General features: G+C 36.4%; 1 protein-coding gene across 1 annotated transcript; it reads left to right on the forward strand.

The window, feature by feature from the left end:
- The first annotated feature begins 3234 nt into the window (after positions 1-3234).
- On the forward strand, positions 3235-18830 carry LOC141659771 (uncharacterized). The gene is made up of 3 exons (XM_074466698.1): positions 3235-3304; positions 17619-17974; positions 18177-18830. The coding sequence occupies exons 1-3, from the start codon at positions 3235-3237 to the stop codon at positions 18828-18830; spliced, it is 1080 nt and encodes a 359-aa protein (XP_074322799.1).
- The last annotated feature ends 977 nt before the right edge of the window (positions 18831-19807 follow it).

Raw genomic sequence — 19807 nt, forward strand, 5'->3', positions numbered from 1 at the left:
TCTAAGAATAATTCCAGCATATGGAGGGAGTTTTTGAGATTGAGAGTCAGAGTGGACATTCATAAGCCCCTGAAAAGGAGAAAGAAGATTTCTAAAAAAGATAAAACAGAGGTGATGGTAACTTGCAAGTATGAAAAACTGGGTGACTTCTGTTTTGTATATGGTTCACTTTCACATACGGAACGATTCTGTCAACGAAAATTGGAGGCTGATACTGAGGAGATAAATAGGGAATGGGGTCCTTGGCTTCGAGTTCAGTCGTGAAGGGTGGGGGGAGGTAGCAGAAGCAAGGGGTTAGGGAGGACGACGATGGTGATTGGGGACGACAAGTGGGGACGAATAGCTCCAAGGCGAGAAGTCAGGGATTTCAAATTCCTGATTTTATGCATTCTGGTATGTCATCACGAGGTTCAAGGGATCAAACAACTGTCTTTGCTGATAATTAGGGTAAATTTAATCTCAGAGATATTAATCAGTTACGCAAGGAGGGAATTTTAAATGTTGTTAGGCCTGATGGGTTAGACTTGGAGGAATAAAATGGGCTTATTTTTGAAGAGAGGAAAAGACTGAGAAGTGAATTTCAAGTTAATGCAGCCCAAGTAAGTAAGAACACCACATCTATGGACTCTAGTCTTTCTGGAACGGATTGTCTAGAGACCTCATCAATTTTATTGGCTAAGCTTGCAAAGAAAGCTAGCCAGATGCCATGAATTACATCAGTTGGAACTGTCGAGGGCTTGGAAACCCTCGAACAGTTCGTGCCCTTTATGACCTTTTGAAAGATTGTAAACCCAACTTTGTTTTTTTGATAGAAACTATTTCCCTTGCAAGCAAGCTAGAAGAATTGAGAGTTCATTTTGGTTTTGATAGCTATTTTTCGGTTGACAGAGTAGGTCGTAGTGGAGGTTTAGCAGTCCTTTGGAAACGTCATGTTCAATGTGAAATTGCAGGATACTCACAACATCATATTGATGTCCTTTTCATGGAGAATAATAGTATTTCCTGGAGAATGTCTTGCTTTTATGAGTATCCTGAGAGGACAAGATGTAAGGAATTTGGAGTATAATTCGCAGGTTGGCTAATATATCTTCTTTTCCATGGCTCATATGGGGAGATTTTAATGATCTATTACATGAGTCGGACAAAAAAGGTAAAAATTCTCATCCTCAGTTTTTACTTGAAGAATTTCGTAATGTTATTTAGGATTATAATATGTCTGAGCTCGAGCTGAGTGGGGGTAAATTCACATGGGAAAAGAGTAGGGGGGGAATGATTGGGTTAGAGAGAAACTTGATCAAGGTTTTGCCACGACAAGCTGGTGGAGGAAATTTCCTATGTATAATTTGCAGAGAGAAACTTGATCGAGGTTTTGCCACGACAAGATGTTGGAATTATTTAAGGCGGATGTGAGTACGAGAAGATTTAGATTCAGGTTTGAGAATGTTTAGTTGAGAGATCAAGATTTTATAAAAGAAGTGACTGATGTGTGAAGATGCATTCCGGTTACTCATTTGCTTCCCAAACTTATCAATGTTTCATCATTCATTGATCGATGGGGCAAGCAGTTTTTCAATAAATTCAGAGAAAAAATCAAGTTGCATAAAGCAAGGCTGAGTAAGTTAGTTGATTGTTGTGATCCTAAGAGTGTGCAGCAGTACTTAAATGAGAAGGATCAATTGAATAATTTACTGCTTAATGAGGAGATATACTGGAAACAACGAGCTAAATTATTTTGGCTCCAAGATGGTGATGAGAACACTAAGTTATTCCATTCCTTTGCTTCAGCAAGGAAGAAGGCGAATAAGCTTAGCTTTTTAATCGATAATAATGGCAATAAAGTGGAGGATCGGGAGGGTATGTGTGAAGTAGTTAGGGAGTATTCCATGTCTTTGTTTACAGTGGATGTACTGTTGGAGCAGTTCAAAATCCTAGTGGCCATAGAACTATTACGGAGGCTCAAAATAGAATGTTAACGATAGAGTTCTCGTTTGAAGAATTCACTTTAGCTATCAAGCAAATGCATCCGGATAAGGCGTCGGGTCCCGACGGCCTTAATCCTGCTTTTTTCAGAGTTTTTGGTCTATTATGGGGCATGAGGTGTTTAAATATTGCAAGGAATGGCTGCGTAATAAAAGCTTTCCAGGTGAGCTTAATTATACCAACGTTATCTTTATTTCGAAAAAAGAAGATGCTTCATGTTTGAAAGATCTAAGACCAATTGCTCTGTGCAATGTTTTATATAAAATCCTTGCAAAAGTTCTTGCCAACAAAATGAAGTCTATTTTGCCATTCATCATCTTGGAAAATCAACCGGCTTTTGTCCAGAATAGAAGCATAACATATAATATATTGGTTGCTTTCGAGTTAATTCATCATATGAGCCTGAAAAATCATGGTGCAATCGGGGAGGTAGCTCTAAAACTAGACATCAGTAAAGCTTAAGATAGAGTAAGTTGGTCTTACCTGAGAAAAATATTGATTACTATGGGGTTATGTGACACCTGGGTTGAATGGATGATGATGTGTGTAAAAACGGTAACCTACAATTTCTGTTTTAATGATTCAGTTATTGGCCCTATTACACCTAGGAAGGGGTTAAGGCAGGGAGATCCTCTCTCTCCCTACCTCTTTTTATTATGTGTGGAAGGGCTCTCTAATGCTCTTGATGTGGCAGCTGATAATGGAACAATTACTGGTTGTAAAATTTGCCCGACAGCCCCAACAGTAATGCACTTACTTTTTGCCGACGACAATTTTATATTCTTCCGTACAACAGTTGAGGAAGCCATAAGCATCAAAGAGTTGTTGTTGAACTATGAGTCATGTTCTAGACAATCTGTTAATTTCCAGAAATCAGGAGTGTACTTTAGTGCAAACGTTAAGCATGACAAACAGGAGGAAATATCTTCTATCCTGGGAGTTTCTAATGATTTGTCGAATACTAAGTACCTTGGTTTACCCTCGTTAGTGGGAAGATCAAAACGGATGGTGTTTAGTTACCTAAAAGATAAAGCTAGTTGCCAGATTCAGGCATGGCAAGTTAAACCCTTTTCTCAAGCTGGCAAAACAATTCTGATCAGGAACGTAGCACAAGACATTACAGCGTACAGTATGTCTTGTTTTTTGATTCCTAAAACAATTTGTAAGGAGTTGGAACAGATGTTCAACAACTATTGGTGGATGTCTGGTAAAGCTGGGGATTAGAAAGGTTTGAATTGGCTATCGTGGAATAACATGAGTAATGCGAAGAGCAAAGGTGGTCTAGGGTTTAGGGATTTCTATGATTTCAACATTGCTTTACTGGGTAAACATATTTGGTCATTCCTACACAATCCAAACTCTCTGGTGTCTTGAATTTTTAAAGCTAGATATTTTTCAAATACGAGTGTTCTGAAAGCTAAGAAAGGTTGCAAAGCCAGCTTTATTTGGCAGGGGATTTGGACAGCCAAGGAGGATCTCTGTAAAGGCTTTAGATGGGTGCTCGAGAATGGGAACGAGATAGTTGTAATAACCCCAATTTTTGGAAATTTTTGAAACCCTTATGAATAGTGTTTTTGCTGAATGAGAAAACTGTTCATGCCACGCTATGTAGGGGTTCTGTTATTGATCTTATGGGATATTATTAGTACTCTATGTGGTATATAAGTGTATGTAAAGATCGTTAGAATCCAATTCCGAACACTTTGGTTTTTCCCGGAAATCCACAAGATACGGAGAGAATTGAGTATAAGGTAACAGGATAAAAAGGATTTAAATTAAAGGATTATAATAGAGGATCATAAAAAGGAATATAATGTATTGAGAAAGGTTAAGGGAACCTAAGTAATAAGATCCCGGGTATGATCCTTCAAACGATAAACGAGAACGAAAGTTAAGCGAACCGTATAACAGATCAGCGGTCATTAGGCAAGCGATTAGGAAGTTAATCAAAGGGATTAGTGGGAATGATGTCATCCAACCAATAGAAAGAGGACAAGGAAGGGAGGATGACATCATGAGGATGATATAAGCATGACATGGGAAGGAAGGAGGTGTGGTTGAATGAGAACCACACAAATTCAAGGGCAAGAAGGTAATTGACTAAAGCAAGCACAAAAACCAAGCAACCAAGCCAAGCAAAAATCATTTTCATCAAAAATCAAAAGCAACCAAGGCTTTGTTCTTGAAGCTCTCGGCTTTTCATCTTTTTCAAAGGAAGAAAAATCAAAAATCAAGTTCCAAGCATTGTTAAATCACAAGGTAATTATCTAAGCTTCCTTGTACATAGATATGGATATGCTATAAGTTTAAGCTCCTAATTCCTTCACAATCTCTTCCAATAAATCAAGGAAGAAGATGGTGAATAGTAACCTTCAAGAAATAACTTTAGTTTTCTTGAATTTTTATGAAAGATTAAGGTTATACAAGCAAGGATCAAGGTTCTTTAGGCATTCAAAGCTCTTGTGTTGTGTTAAAAAGCTTCAAGGAAGGTATACCATCTCCAAACCCTAGGTTCCTATATATTATAAGATGATTTTGATTAGTAGGATGATATTGTAGCTTGTTGTTGTGATTTAGAGTTTGGGATTTGGAATGGTAGTGAAATGGAATGGTAAATGTTGTGGTTTTGATTTAAAAGAACTTAAGTATGATTTAAGTTAAGTTTAGGCATAAGTATGGATGATTAAATTGAATTGGTTGGGATTGTTGTGATGTGATAAGGATGGATGTTTGTTGTATGATGGATTTGAGGTTGGATTTGAGGTTGGTTTGGAATGGATTTGAATGGTTTAAAATATTGGAAATCGCGTAAACATAGCCGTCGTAACGTCCGATTTTCTTTGGACTGTTTTTGTGCATAGCATTAGGACCCGAGAACCCCCTGCTAGATTATGACCACTGCCATGTTTAGATAGCTCATGTTACGAGCTTCGTTTTGATATGTAGTTCGTTCGATTCCGATGCACGGTTTAGGAGAAACGACCGTTTCAAGTAACAGCGTTTCGTGAACGAAACTTTTCCCCTCGCCTTACTTTGAAACATAGGTTAAAGACCAAAAAGGGTTAATTAATGTATGAAACATTTATGGAGAGTGTGTTAGGTAGTTGGTAAGACATTCGCGAAGGAATCGCTTTAAAACTCATAAAGGTTAAATTATTAAAAATGGTGGAGCCGAGGGTACCCGAGTGACTTAAGCAAATCAGTGAGCGCAAAACAAGCGTTAGAGTCTAAGTTAGTTAAAGTATAGATTTACAAGTGATTTTGGTTTAATTCCAACTTACTTGTTGTTTATAGGTTACCAGACTCGTCCCGAGCCTTTTATCACCCCAAGTCGCTCAGGCAAGTTTTCTACCCGTTATAACTGTTGTTGTGATGAATATATGTATATGCATTATCTTGCGATAAATGCATGTTGGTTAATTAGCAAATGTTGCGATATATTGAAGCATGCTGATATGGTATATATATGCATGCCTGTTTCGTATTCTTGCCTTATATATCTGTTGGTTCATTTGATAATACCTATGCTAGAGAATAGCGGTAACTTGCATATACCCTTAGTATAGGGACCCAAAGGTGAAAATATTTTCTAAAACCGGGAGTCGAGGATCCCGAGTAGATTTGTATATATGGATATGGATATATATATATATATATATATATATATATATTTATATATATATATATGGTTATAGTTTTCCAAACTAATAATCGAATAAGATTTATTCGATAACTTTAACTTTATTTATTTATTGAATATTATTTGAATATTCATTCGAGGGCTTATGACTCTTGTATATTATTATTGAATATTATTTGAATATTCATTCGAGGGCTTATGACTCTTTTATATTAATTATTGAATATTATTTGAATATTCATTCGAGGGCTTATGACTCTTTTATATTATTAGTGAATATTATTGAATATTCATTTGAGGATCTATGACTCTGATTATTTGCTGAAATATATTCTTTATTTTATTAAAGAATAAGGTGTTAATAATCAAACTTATTTTCGATTATTCAAATAAAGATAATACTTTCATATAAGTATATCTTTGGTTATTTAATACTCGTTTCAAGTATAAGTTTTAATACTTCTACTTCAATTATTTTTATAAAGATTATTCTTTATGGGAATATTATTTAAATAATAATATTCAATCATTTTCTAAATATTCTGGGGACTGATTTACTTCATTAAATCAGCTTTACTCCAAACACTCTTTAAAGTGTTTTCGAGTCTTCAAAATGATTTTTAAAAGTCAGAGTGGATCCCAAAACTCTTTTTTTATATTTAAGATCTTCCTTTTAAGGGGATTTAAATACTCACTCAAAACCTGGGGAATCCGGCTCTGTGGTGTATTTTATATTCGCAACGAGGTTGCAGTTTTGGTAAATGAATTGATTACTTGCCTAACGTTCGGGAAGTAAGCCCATCTAATTGAGTCGGCATAAGCGACAGGCCGGGGTACGGTCTATTATTGTGTAAGTGGCTGGGTGGCAGTCCATCAACGCGTGAGGGGCCGGGTAACGGTCTAGCGCGAGGTCCTAATGCGGCCAGGGTGATGACCGGTGAGGAATTCATCCATCTACAGTAGAAAAGGTTACTTATTGGTATCTTTGCCTGATCAGCAAGATATCTGGTTTATGCCAAAATTCTTTTCCTTTCCAAAATTCATTGGATGTTTCAAACTCTGTTCATACTTTACATAACAGAGGTTCCAGGAAATGTTTTAGAGATATATATATGTGGATATATATATATCGGGACTAAATAAAGTATCTCATAACTTTTTCATTCAACAATATTTCAAAGATTGAATCTATTCAAGTCTTAACTTGTGGTGTCATCTATGGGATGTTTTTCTTAAAACTAATTATAACTTGAACGGTGGTAGTTCAAGTAGTATTGGGAAAGATATAAGTATATTGGGGCATTTGGTAACCTCATCTTTTAAACTTATATCTAATTAATAATTGTCTTATGTATGACAAAGATTTTCAGAAAAACGTTGAGACAAGGTTAGATATATGAGATCACCTTGCAACGATATTTTTTTATACAGTTATACACTAGGACTTTGTGTATATTATGCATGGAAGAGGACTTCCAATATTTTGAAAAGTATATATGTATATATACTGAATATTTTGCGACTTCATCGCATTAATTTATCAACTTGGTTCATTTCTTTTGACCAAGACTTTCATGAGTACTATGAGAAGGCTCATATACTAGTAAGTATATACTAGTAATTATCTTACGCACGATAAAGATTCTAGTAAGTATCCATTTAGATACTTATATTATTATTATCACTATATATTATCTTGCGAGCTGTAAGGCTCACTCTTGCTTTATTTCTTCATCACACAACAACGGTTAGGAGAGATGGCCAGACTCCAGCAGACCCAGCGCAAGCGCGTGGGAAGCGTCCCGCGTCTTCCCGATGATGTTGTAGTTGCTATAGCTGCAGAGGTAGATCCATTGTAGTTCAGACCATCTACTTTTGAGAATCAAATTATGTATAATTATAACTTGTGGCAGATAATGGCAATTAACTGTAAATTATCAAGTAATCATTTTGGGTTGTAATAATTTTAAATTGTGGATTCAAAGACTTGTACTTATTTCAATTTCATCTGTGAGACTATAACGGGTTGTGGTGTGTGTTAGGGTGGGGTCACAGCATGAGGTTATTTATTATTAATTAAGTGAAGTGATATTGTGGAAAGAAAGGCCGTGACAACCCGGATCCCCGACCCCGGATCTGGGGGTGTTACAGAAATGGTATCAGAGCCAAGCGTTATAAACCTCAGAGATGATGGGACATTAAGATAATAAGTTCACTAAGATAATAAGAACTCTTGCCAAGTTCATAGTCGGACTACCTAACGTAGTACTGACAGTTAAAACCCTTATGGGAACCCTTATAAATGTAGCGATAGAAGCGTAGTTCGTTATCGTATAGAGTAGCGGGACTCCGAACCCTGAGGTCGAGGAGCAACAGCGCGATGATGTTTTATTACTAATTGGAGATCGGATTGTGGATCCGATAGAGTGTCCTAATGCAGGACCGGATGATGTTGATATTGAGGATGTAGCGGTTGAGGATGTTGTCCCAGAAGGGATAGTTGCTGAGGAGGATCCCATGGAGGATCCTGACAAGAATGAATAAAGGACCACTGATGAATTGATGACCATGGTTTGGTCGACTACCAGAGGTAGGATTGGCCGGTCACTACCGGAGGTTCGTTCAAGTTGTAAAGATAGTAGCCCCTTTAACGCGGCTTACTCGTAAGACTGAGAAGTTTGAATGGACAGAGAAATGCGAGAACAGCTTTCAAGAACTGAAGCAAAGATTGGTGATGGCCCCTATGCTGGCGTTGCCGGATGGGAAAGGAGATTTTGTGAAGTGTAGTGACGCTTCGCACTAGGGCTTAGGGTGCGTGCTTATGCAGCACGGTAAGGTAATCGCGTACATGTCAAGACAATTAAGGTAATATGAAATTCGATATCCCCGCCCATGAGCTTAGACTCGTGGCAATAGTTTTACCCTAAAGATTGGAGGCACTACTTGTATGGAGAGAAGTGCCAGAATTACCTAAGCCATAAGTGCTCTAGTACATTTTCACGTAGAAAGAGCTCAACATATGCCAGAGGAGGCAGTTAGAGCTAATCAAGAATAATGATTGGGAGATTCTTTATCCTTCGGGGAAAGCCAATATGGTGGCTGATGCCCTTAGTAAAAAGGAGAGACTCAAGATGATAATGTCTTTTGGAGAGTTTATAAGAGATTTTGAGAAAATGGAAATAGAAGTGAAGGTCACCGGAGCCGGTACCAAAATGCTGTTTGAGATTGTAATACAGCCCGAATTATTGGAAAAGATCATATTGTGCCAGAAAAATTTATGAATGAAGGCAGAGAGCCAACAATTAGATAAAAGATTAATATCGAGAAAGATGATAAGGGAATAATGAGGTATTCCTATAGAATTTGGGTTCCGAAAGTTCAAGAGCGTAAAGATGAGAACTTAGATGAGAGCCATAGTTTGAGGAATAAGATTTAGGGCAAACCCTGAACGTGATAGTCAGGGAGGTCGCCATCAAGATAGAAGGAACCCATGACATAATGGAGTGGAAAATGAGGATTTTAAATTAAAAGATGACCCCGATATGGGGAGTAGGATGAAACATTTCATACTAAGGAAACAGAAAGTTGAGTAAGGAAAGGAGACCCAAGACGGTACACCTATACGGCAATTCATGGACCTGTCTAAAAAGAACTTAGACTATTATCCCCAACCACCACCCTGAGGAGACAGTACGGTGAGAAATTCTTTCAAGACCTTTAAATCGCTAAGCTCTCAGAGTTCCAAGGAACAGGCTGACCCAGCCGAGGCAAGAGCCTGGCTAAAGGAAATATAGGAATCATTTGAGATTCAAAATGACTGATGAACCACAAAAGACTGTTTTTATCACTCACCCTCCTAAGAGAGAGACCACCCGCTGGTGAAAGGCCAAGGAAGGCACGGAGCAAGAGATTATAATAAACTGATTTAAGTTCAGTCAATTGTTTTTAGGAAAGTACTTCCCTAGGTTATGGAGATAATGTAAAAGCTTTAGAGCCATAACAAAGGCAGACGAGTATGATAAATTATGAATCTAAGTTGTAAAAGTTGTCAAGATTCGTTCTGAGGACACGAATCCAGAATGACGGGATGTTTGAAATCAATGCTTATGTTGTGTTGGTTCATGAAATAATGATAAGAGAAAGGAAAATAAAAAGAAATTGAAGTGGAAAGGAATATAACGGCAATAGAGTTTGAGGAATGATAAGGGAGTTGGGTATGAGGAAACCCTAACGACTCGTAGTAATAGAAATAGAAAAGTATGCATTCGTCGGGATGAGGGTGATTCACCATAAGTTAAAATTGATGGTTGAGGGCATAAGAGATACATATAGTTTATCCCCTGTAAGTTGGGAGGATTCGAGGAAACTTTGAGATAATTCGAAGGATAAATAATGAGACGCGGATAGACTAAGGGGATAAGGAAGTAAGAAATTAGGAAAAATTGGATGAAGGAAGTGACCTTCAAGAAGGTGAAATGTAAGACCGGTGGCTTGATACCCAGAAAGGGAGACGCCAGGTATGAAAGATATCCCAACATTGAGGTGACTGTTGAGATAAACAACAAAAGTAAATAAGGAATTATTAAGAAGAAGTTCACGTTGAACACGACCAATATCTTCCAGAACATCCTTGTTATCGTTACCAAATTAGGCAAGACAAGCGGATAACCGTTGTTATCTTTTGGAGGCCATATGAATTGACCTCAATTTGAATAAGGATGCTATTATGAAGTTAGGTATAGACTATCGAGGTGGGAATGATGAATAAGATAATCTATCAAGGATATATGACTTGATTTATCCATGGAAGGATGCATGTACCTTTTTAAAGGTGGAATTAAGAATAGAACATCGGTAACTTAAAATGAATCCTAGGGGAATGCATAAAGGTTGGCATTTCACCCTTAATAGGGACAGTATGAGTTTTGACAGGATGAATTGGAAAGGATTAAGGTAATAATAACCTTTAAGGATCAGTGGAGAAATTTTTCAGAAGTATATAGACAATGGTTCTAGTATTAGTAAATGGTATTTTGATATGCCCTGTATCTAGGGAATACAGGAGGAACGATTGAAGGATAACCTTAGAGGTTTTATAAGGAAAAAGGTAATATTCAAAATTCTCAAGAATAGAAATGTGGATAAAGGAAATATGACGTAATTATAATGATGCCAAGTGGGGCACGTGTTAAACCACGAGAAAGTATGGATCGAACCAGTAATGGTCGAAATTGTTCAGGGCAATTAGGACTTAAAAAAAAAATGTTCTAAGTATGATTGAGAGTCAGTCTTGACAGTGATTAGCCTCTAAAGAATGAGGCAATAACTTATGGAAAAATGGTGATATTTTTTTTCCCATCTGATTTTAAGGAAAACATCTTCACTCAAGCAATGATCGGAAATAAGGTAGAAAATTTATTTGGAGGTGGTTAAAATGACATTGACTGTAAGGAAATTTTACTATCAGGAAAGGCCAAAGAGGTGGCCGACACTTTAAAGGTAAGTGGATAATTATAGGCGCGTGTGCCAAAAGAATACAGTGATGATGGTTAAAAATGTGAAGGTTGAATTATGGTTTGGAAGATTGACATTCCTTCTGATGACTGTGCAATACCCAACCGTAATAGTAGTTAGTAAAGGTTTAATTCGTGTAATCGCCATGAGCGGGCTATCTATCTTAGGAGGTCCTATCTTGGGATAAGCCAGGACCATGTTTCCAAAAGGACTAGACGAACCTTTGAGTTAAGTCTTCTATTTAAGGCATATGATTAAGAATGGTATTAACCTGCTATCGTTGCTTTGATTGAAACTCTTCTGCAATTTTATCTGCTTCACGTCATGAATGTACGTCCGGATCAGGAGTGTTCTTCATGAATCAAGAACGGTGATCATGTTACCTCCTTAGAAGGATTTGATACGAGATGTATGGACTCCGTATGGTTAGCTATTAAGACTTCAGGGAAAATGAATGACTACAGTGGGTCAGTGATGGACCATAGTAAGGCAGCAATGATTCTGCGAGTAGTGAGCTGATTACAACCATGAGAGTTGTATTGGAATGGGTGTTGAGATTGAGTACCACTAATCGGGTCGTGGTAGTGTATAAGTTATCATTGATAGACTAATTAAGTAGAGTATCTACCTGGTGAATTATTATTCTTTCTTATCAATAGAGAGTCATATTATTATACAAGGAAGGGTGCGGTGCAAGCATAGAATTCAAGTAACGATGATGTCTAGAATGAGATCCCAGATTCGATTTTCGATGTCGAGGGAGTTTCAAAGGTGATTGTGTATAAGCTCGAGGAAGAGCATGGGTCCATAGAATGATGAACGGAATAGAAATATTTAGGCATGTGAAATAGGATGCTATAATACTTGATGTTGATATAAATACATATATATTTTGTTCTCCTATGACAAACCTTTATAGTTCAGAGGTAGGTTCCAAGCCAGATATTTTGTGGCAGTATATTTTTTTATATATATACAATTCTCTTCAGTTCGTTCTTTTCTCTTCTTTTCATTTCATGTAATTTGAGAAGAACAACCCTTCCAGAAGGGGAGGTATTGCCGAATGACTGTCTATCTGTGTGATAGAAGCCTAGTAGGATACCAACTATTGTTTAATTGCTTGTCAAGTACTAAAGGCTGGCCACCTTCTGTACTAACTAAGCGATATAACAAGTGTTCATGATCATAGTGATTCCTCAACAAATTCCTTTACTTCTATTTGATTGATCAAATTTTGGAAAATAGAAACAACTGAAAAAGGAGTAATAAAGTGGTGGTAGTATGCGGAATGGGAACACATTCGTGATACTAAGGTTGACGTGGTTATTAAAAGGTTATAGAACGCTAACGAGCAAAAGTATAACCAGTATAATATTAGGAACGGAAGGTAGTAGCGATTACGAACTGGAAAAGAATGGGTATTGAGAAGCAAAAGTTCTAATGATTAGAAGTTATGATGAGAGTCTGTGTAATAGACTTGAAAGAATTTGGAATGATCACTTAATGCGGATTGAGTTATCTTACGACAATAGATCATATGTCATTATCGAGATGTCGCCTTATGAGATCCTTGAGGGAAGACAATGTCGATCTCCCTTATGTTAGGATGAAGTTGTAGAGCGCAAGATGCTCGGACCCGCAGTAGTCCAAAGGACCAAGGATATGATAGATCTAATCAGAGGACGGCTGGTAGTAGCCCAAGATGGACATGATAAGTATGTTGATTTGACACGAAAGGATAAAGAGTATGAAATAGGGGACCTAGTAATGTTATAGGTATCCCTTGGAAAGGATTTATGAGGTTCGGAAAGAAAGAAAAGCTAAGTCTATAATTTGTTGGACCCTTGGATATATTAAGATGTTTGGGAAGTTAGCATATGAGCTAGCCCTAAGCCCGAACATGTAGCAGGTCGTAACGTGTTTCACGTATCAATGTTAAGGAAGTGTAATTCAGATGCCAAATAAATAGAGGCATATGAGCGCATAGATATGCAACCCGACGTAACCTATATGGAGCAACCAGGAAGGGTATAGATTAAGAAGGAACGAGTGCTTAGGAGAAGGGTTATCAAACTAGTAAGAGTTTGATGGTAGAACCACAATGGGGGAAAATTGACTTGAGAGTTAGAAAGTGCAATACTAAGAAAGTATCCCTATTCATTTCTATCTGATTCCGGGACGGAATCCTTTTAAGGAGGGGAGACTGTAATAACCCCAATTTTTGGAAATTTTTGAAACCCTTATGAATAGTGTTTTTGCTGAATGAGAAAACTGTTCATGCCACGCTATGTAGGGGTTCTGTTATTGATCTTATGGGATATTATTAGTACTCTATGTGGTATATAAGTGTATGTAAAGATCGTCAGAATCCAATTCCGAACACTTTGGTTTTTCCCGGAAATCCACAAGATACGGAGAGAATTGAGTATAAGGTAACAGGATAAAAAGGATTTAAATTAAAGGATTATAATAGAGGATCATAAAAAGGAATATAATGTATTGAGAAAGGTTAAGGGAACCTAAGTAATAAGATCCCGGGTATGATCCTTCAAACGATAAACGAGAACGAAAGTTAAGCGAACCGTATAACAGATCAGCGGTCATTAGGCAAGCGATTAGGAAGTTAATCAAAGGGATTAGTGGGAATGATGTCATCCAACCAATAGAAAGAGGACAAGGAAGGGAAGATGACATCATGAGGATGATATAAGCGATTAGGGCAAGAAGGTAATTGACTAAAGCAAGCACAAAAACCAAGCAACCAAGCCAAGCAAAAATCATTTTCATCAAAAATCAAAAGCAACCAAGGCTTTGTTCTTGAAGCTCTCGGCTTTTCATCTTTTTCAAAGGAAGAAAAATCAAAAATCAAGTTCCAAGCATTGTTAAATCACAAGGTAATTATCTAAGCTTCCTTGTACATAGATATGGATATGCTATAAATTTAAGCTCCTAATTCCTTCACAATCTCTTCCAATAAATCAAGGAAGAAGATGGTGAATAGTAACCTTCAAGAAATAACTTTAGTTTTCTTGAATTTTTATGAAAGATTAAGGTTATACAAGCAAGGATCAAGGTTCTTTAGGCATTCAAAGCTCTTGTGTTGTGTTAAAAAGCTTCAAGGAAGGTATACCATCTCCAAACCCTAGGTTCCTATATATTATAAGATGATTTTGATTAGTAGGATGATATTGTAGCTTGTTGTTGTGATTTAGAGTTTGGGATTTGGAATGGTAGTGAAATGGAATGGTAAATGTTGTGGTTTTGATTTAAAAGAACTTAAGTATGATTTAAGTTAAGTTTAGGCATAAGTATGGATGATTAAATTGAATTGGTTGGGATTGTTGTGATGTGATAAGGATGGATGTTTGTTGTATGATGGATTTGAGGTTGGATTTGAGGTTGGTTTGGAATGGATTTGAATGGTTTAAAATATTGGAAATCGCGTAAACATAGCCGTTGTAACGTCCGATTTTCTTTGGACTGTTTTTGTGCATAGCATTAGGACCCGAGAACCCCCTGCTAGATTATGACCACTGTCATGTTTAGATAGCTCATGTTACGAGCTTCGTTTTGATATGTAGTTCGTTCGATTCCGATGCACGGTTTAGGAGAAACGACCGTTTCAAGTAACGGCGTTTCGTGAACGAAACTTTTCCCCTCGCCTTACTTTGAAACATAGGTTAAAGACCAAAAAGGGTTAATTAATGTATGAAACATTTATGGTGAGTGTGTTAGGCAGTTGGTAAGACATTCGCGAAGGAATCGCTTTAAAACTCGTAAAGGTTAAATTATTAAAAATGGTGGAGCCGAGGGTACCCGAGTGACTTAAGCAAATCAGTGAGCGCAAAACAAGCGTTAGAGTCTAAGTTAGTTAAAGTATAGATTTACAAGTGATTTTGGTTTAATTCCAACTTACTTGTTGTTTATAGGTTACTAGACTCGTCCCGAGCCTTTTATCACCCCAAGTCGCTCAGGCAAGTTTTCTACCCGTTATAACTGTTGTTGTGATGAATATATGTATATGCATTATCTTGCGATAAATGCATGTTGGTTAATTAGAAAATGTTGCGATATATTGAAGCATGCTGATATGGTATATATATGCATGCCTGTTTCGTATTCTTGCCTTATATATCTGTTGGTTCAGTTGATAATACCTATGCTAGAGAATAGCGGTAACTTGCATATACCCTTAGTATAGGGACCCAAAGGTGAAAATATTTTCTAAAACCGGGAGTCGAGGATCCCGAGTAGATTTGTATATATGGATATGGATATATATATATATATATTTATATATATATATGGTTATAGTTTTCCAAACTATTAATCGAATAAGATTTATTCGATAACTTTAACTTTATTTATTTATTGAATATTATTTGAATATTCATTCGAGGGCTTATGACTCTTGTATATTATTATTGAATATTATTTGAATATTCATTCGAGGGCTTATGACTCTTTTATATTAATTATTGAATATTATTTGAATATTCATTCGAGGGCTTATGACTCTTTTATATTATTAGTGAATATTATTGAATATTCATTTGAGGATCTATGACTCCGATTATTTGCTGAAATATATTCTTTATTTTATTAAAGAATAAGGTGTTAATAATCAAACTTATTTTCGATTATTCAAATAAAGATAATACTTTCATATAAGTATATCTTTGGTTATTTAATACTCGTTTCAAGTATAAGTTTTAATACTTCTACTTCAATTATTTTTATAAAGATTATTATTTATGGGAATATTATTTAAATAATAATATTCAATCATTTTCTAAATATTCTGGGGACTGATTTACTTCATTAAATCAGCTTTACTCCAAACACTCTTTAAAGTGTTTTCGAGTCTTCAAAATGATTTTTAAAAGTCAGAGTGGATCCCAAAACTCTTTTTTTATATTTAAGATCTTCCTTTTAAGGGGATTTAAATACTCGCTCAAAACCTGGGGAATCCGGCTCTGTGGTGTATTTTATATTCGCAACGAGGTTGCAGTTTTGGTAAATGAATTGATTACTTGCCCAACGTTCGGGAAGTAAGCCCATCTAATTGAGTCGGCATAAGCGACAGGCCGGGGTACGGTCTATTATTGTGTAAGTGGCTGGGTGGCAGTCCATCAACGCGTGAGGGGCCGGGTAACGGTCTAGCGCGAGGTCCTAATGCGGCCAGGGTGATGACCGGTGAGGAATTCATCCATCTACAGTAGAAAAGGTTACTTATTGGTATCTTTGCCTGATCAGCAAGATATCTGGTTTATGCCAAAATTCTTTTCCTTTCCAAAATTCATTGGATGTTTCAAACTCTGTTCATACTTTACATAACAGAGGTTCCAGGAAATGTTTTAGAGATATATATATGTGGATATATATATATATCGGGACTAAATAAAGTATCTCATAACTTTTTCATTCAACAATATTTCAAAGATTGAATCTATTCAAGTCTTAACTTGTGGTCTCATCTATGGGATGTTTTTCTTAAAACTAATTATAACTTGAACGGTGGTAGTTGAAGTAGTATTGGGAAAGATATAAGTATATTGGGGCATTTGGTAACCTCATCTTTTAAACTTATATCTAATTAATAATTGTCTTATGTATGACAAAGATTTTCAGAAAAACGTTGAGACAAGGTTAGATATATGAGATCACCTTGCAACGATATTTTTTTATACAGTTATACACTAGGACTTTGTGTATATTATGCATGGAAGAGGACTTCCAATATTTTGAAAAGTATATATGTATATATACTAAATATTTTGCGACTTCATCGCATTAATTTATCAACTTGGTTCATTTCTTTTGACCAAGACTTTCATGAGTACTATGAGAAGGCTCATATACTAGTAAGTATATACTAGTAATTATCTTACGCACGATAAAGATTCTAGTAAATATCCATTTAGATACTTATATTATTGTTATCACTATATATTATCTTGCGAGCTGTAAGGCTCACTCTTGCTTTATTTCTTCATCACACAACAACGGTTAGGAGAGATGGCCAGACTCCAGCAGACCCAGCGCAAGCGCGTGGGAAGCGTCCCGCCTCTTCCCAATGATGTTGTAGCTGCTATAGCTGCAGAGGTAGATCCATTGTAGTTCAGACCATCTACTTTTGAGAATCAAATTATGTATAATTATAACTTATGGCAGATAATGGCAATTAACTGTAAATTATCAAGTAATCATTTTGGGTTGTAATAATTTTAAATTGTGGATTCAAAGACTTGTACTTATTTCAATTTCATCTCTGAGACTATAACGGGTTGTGGTGTGTGTTAGGGTGGGGTCACAGCATGAGGTTATTTATTATTAATTAAGTGAAGTGATATTGTGGAAAGAAAGACCGTGACAACCCGGATCCCCGACCCCGGATCTGGGGGTGTTACAATAGTTGCTTCAAAGGACCCTTGGTTACGTTTAAAGAGTGATTTTCACGTTGAACAGAGTTCTTTTTATGAAGGGAGGAATGAAGTGGTCTCCAGCTGTTTTCAGCACAATGACAGGAAGTGGAATACTAATCTGGTTAGAGAATGTTTTTTGGAGGAGGATGCAATTGTTGTACTGGCTACAACCATTCCTCAACGGGATATTGCAGATAGGGTGGTCTGGACAGGTGCAAAGAATGGTGTGTATAATGCAAAATCTGGCTATCATTACTGGTTTAACTTAAGGTACGGTACTGGCAGTGTTCCTCAGAGTGTATGGTGGAAGAGAGTTTGGCATTTGAAAATTCCTCAGAAGGTGAAAGTGTTTATATGGAGATTCTGTCGTAATGTGGTTCCGGTCAGAAAGAGACTGAGTGCTAGAGGATTAAATGTACGTGTCACATGTCCAATGTGTTTATTTGACATTGAACATATGGGTCACCTTTTTTTATTGTGATTTTGCTGCTGAGTGTTAGCATCATGTTGGTTTATGGTACGATTGGAGTGCAGTTGAAAATGCTAGTGATTGGTTGCTAGCACAAATACGCTCTGCGCCTATGGAAGAAGTAACAAAGATTTGCATGGTTCTCTAGGGAGTGTGGTTTTGGTGTAACAAGAAAGTGTGGGAGAGTAAGGCTGTTACCCCTGCTTTTGCTATGGATACCAATTTTAAGGTCCTCTCAGAATGGGAGGAAGCTAGAAAAAAACAGGTGATGATTCGTCCTAAAGGTAATCCAGAGCTGCAGCAAGTTGATCACAAATGGCAATGCCCAGGTCCAGAAGCTTTTAAAATCAATGTAGACGCGTCTGTTTTCCCAAATGCTCAATTCTTTTCTGTCAGTATGATTATGAGAAATCACTTGGGGTCGTTTGTTGCTTGTAAAGTTGGAAGCTTTCCCATGGTTGATACTGTCTTTGAGGCGGAGTTGGTAGGGGTTAAAGAATCTTTATCATGGATTAAGGGGGGACAATACAGTAATGCCCCAGTGCAGCTTGAAACAGATTCACTACTCAGTGTCAAAGCTATTCTGGAAAATAAGGTGAATTTATTAGAAGTAGGTGAGGTAATAGAAGAGTGTAAGCTGGGATTGCAAGGCTTACCATCTGTTTCACTTAGTTTTTTTCGGAAAACAGCTAACAGGGTAGCACACAATATCGCTAGAATCCCTTGTTTAGCTAATTCCCAGATTACGTTCACGTCTTCTCCTAGGTGTTTGTTGGAGGCTCTTTCGTATGATTGTAGTTGAATGAAATTGTTTATTTCAAAAAAAAGTACATTCTTGTTCGGGATATATAAATTAGAGGCTTCTTTCTCCGCATACATACACATAACAGTCTTGTACACAGGTTCACCTTGGCAATAAATTCAGGTGGAAGCTAGGCATTCAGAGATGACTCCAACTTACTCCCTTCTAACAAATGATGAGTAATTAAAAACATAATTTTATTTTTTACTAAATTATACAAAAAGCTAATTAAAGCCTAATATATATACACAAGTGTATATTAGATCACAAAACAATACTCATAAACCATTCAGTCTAAAAAGAATTACACATACAATTCAAAATATGCCGCAATTATTCTTAATTTTCTTGTGAAAAAAACTTGATTTTAGAAACTAAACAAAATTCGTAAGGTTAGATCATGGTCGATTAATATTTTATAAAATTGATGTAAACTTACTATCTTTAGCACAAATTCATCTTGACATAAAATTCAAATGGAAAATCATCATAGAGAAAATGACTCAAACTTAATCTTTGTTACCAAATGATTAAATTAGAAGGCTAATTAAAAACTATATAATTTGTACAACATTATCATAAACACACATACCATTCAAGATGTACATCATCAACAATTCATAGAATAGCAAGCAAAATCTTTATAATTTTCTTGTGGAAGAAACATAATTTTTAACAAGAAAACAAAATTCAGAAGCTTTAATCATGGCCGATGAATATTTTTCCCATTTCATATATGTACCTACGGTCTTACAAGCAAATTCATCTAGGCATTAAAAGTTCAGATCGAAAATTAGCATTCACAAATAACACAAAAATAAAACTCTTCTACCACATAACAAACATATGTATAGGCCAAGATCATATAACGATATATTTATTTGAAGATATATATCATCAAAAACTTACACAATAACAATCAAATAAGATCTTTTTATTCTCGTGGACAAAGAAACCAGATTTCAACAACAAAAAAA

The sequence above is a fragment of the Apium graveolens genome, chromosome 5, assembly GCF_009905375.1.
Source record: "Apium graveolens cultivar Ventura chromosome 5, ASM990537v1, whole genome shotgun sequence".
NCBI classification, from domain to species: Eukaryota; Viridiplantae; Streptophyta; class Magnoliopsida; order Apiales; family Apiaceae; genus Apium; species Apium graveolens.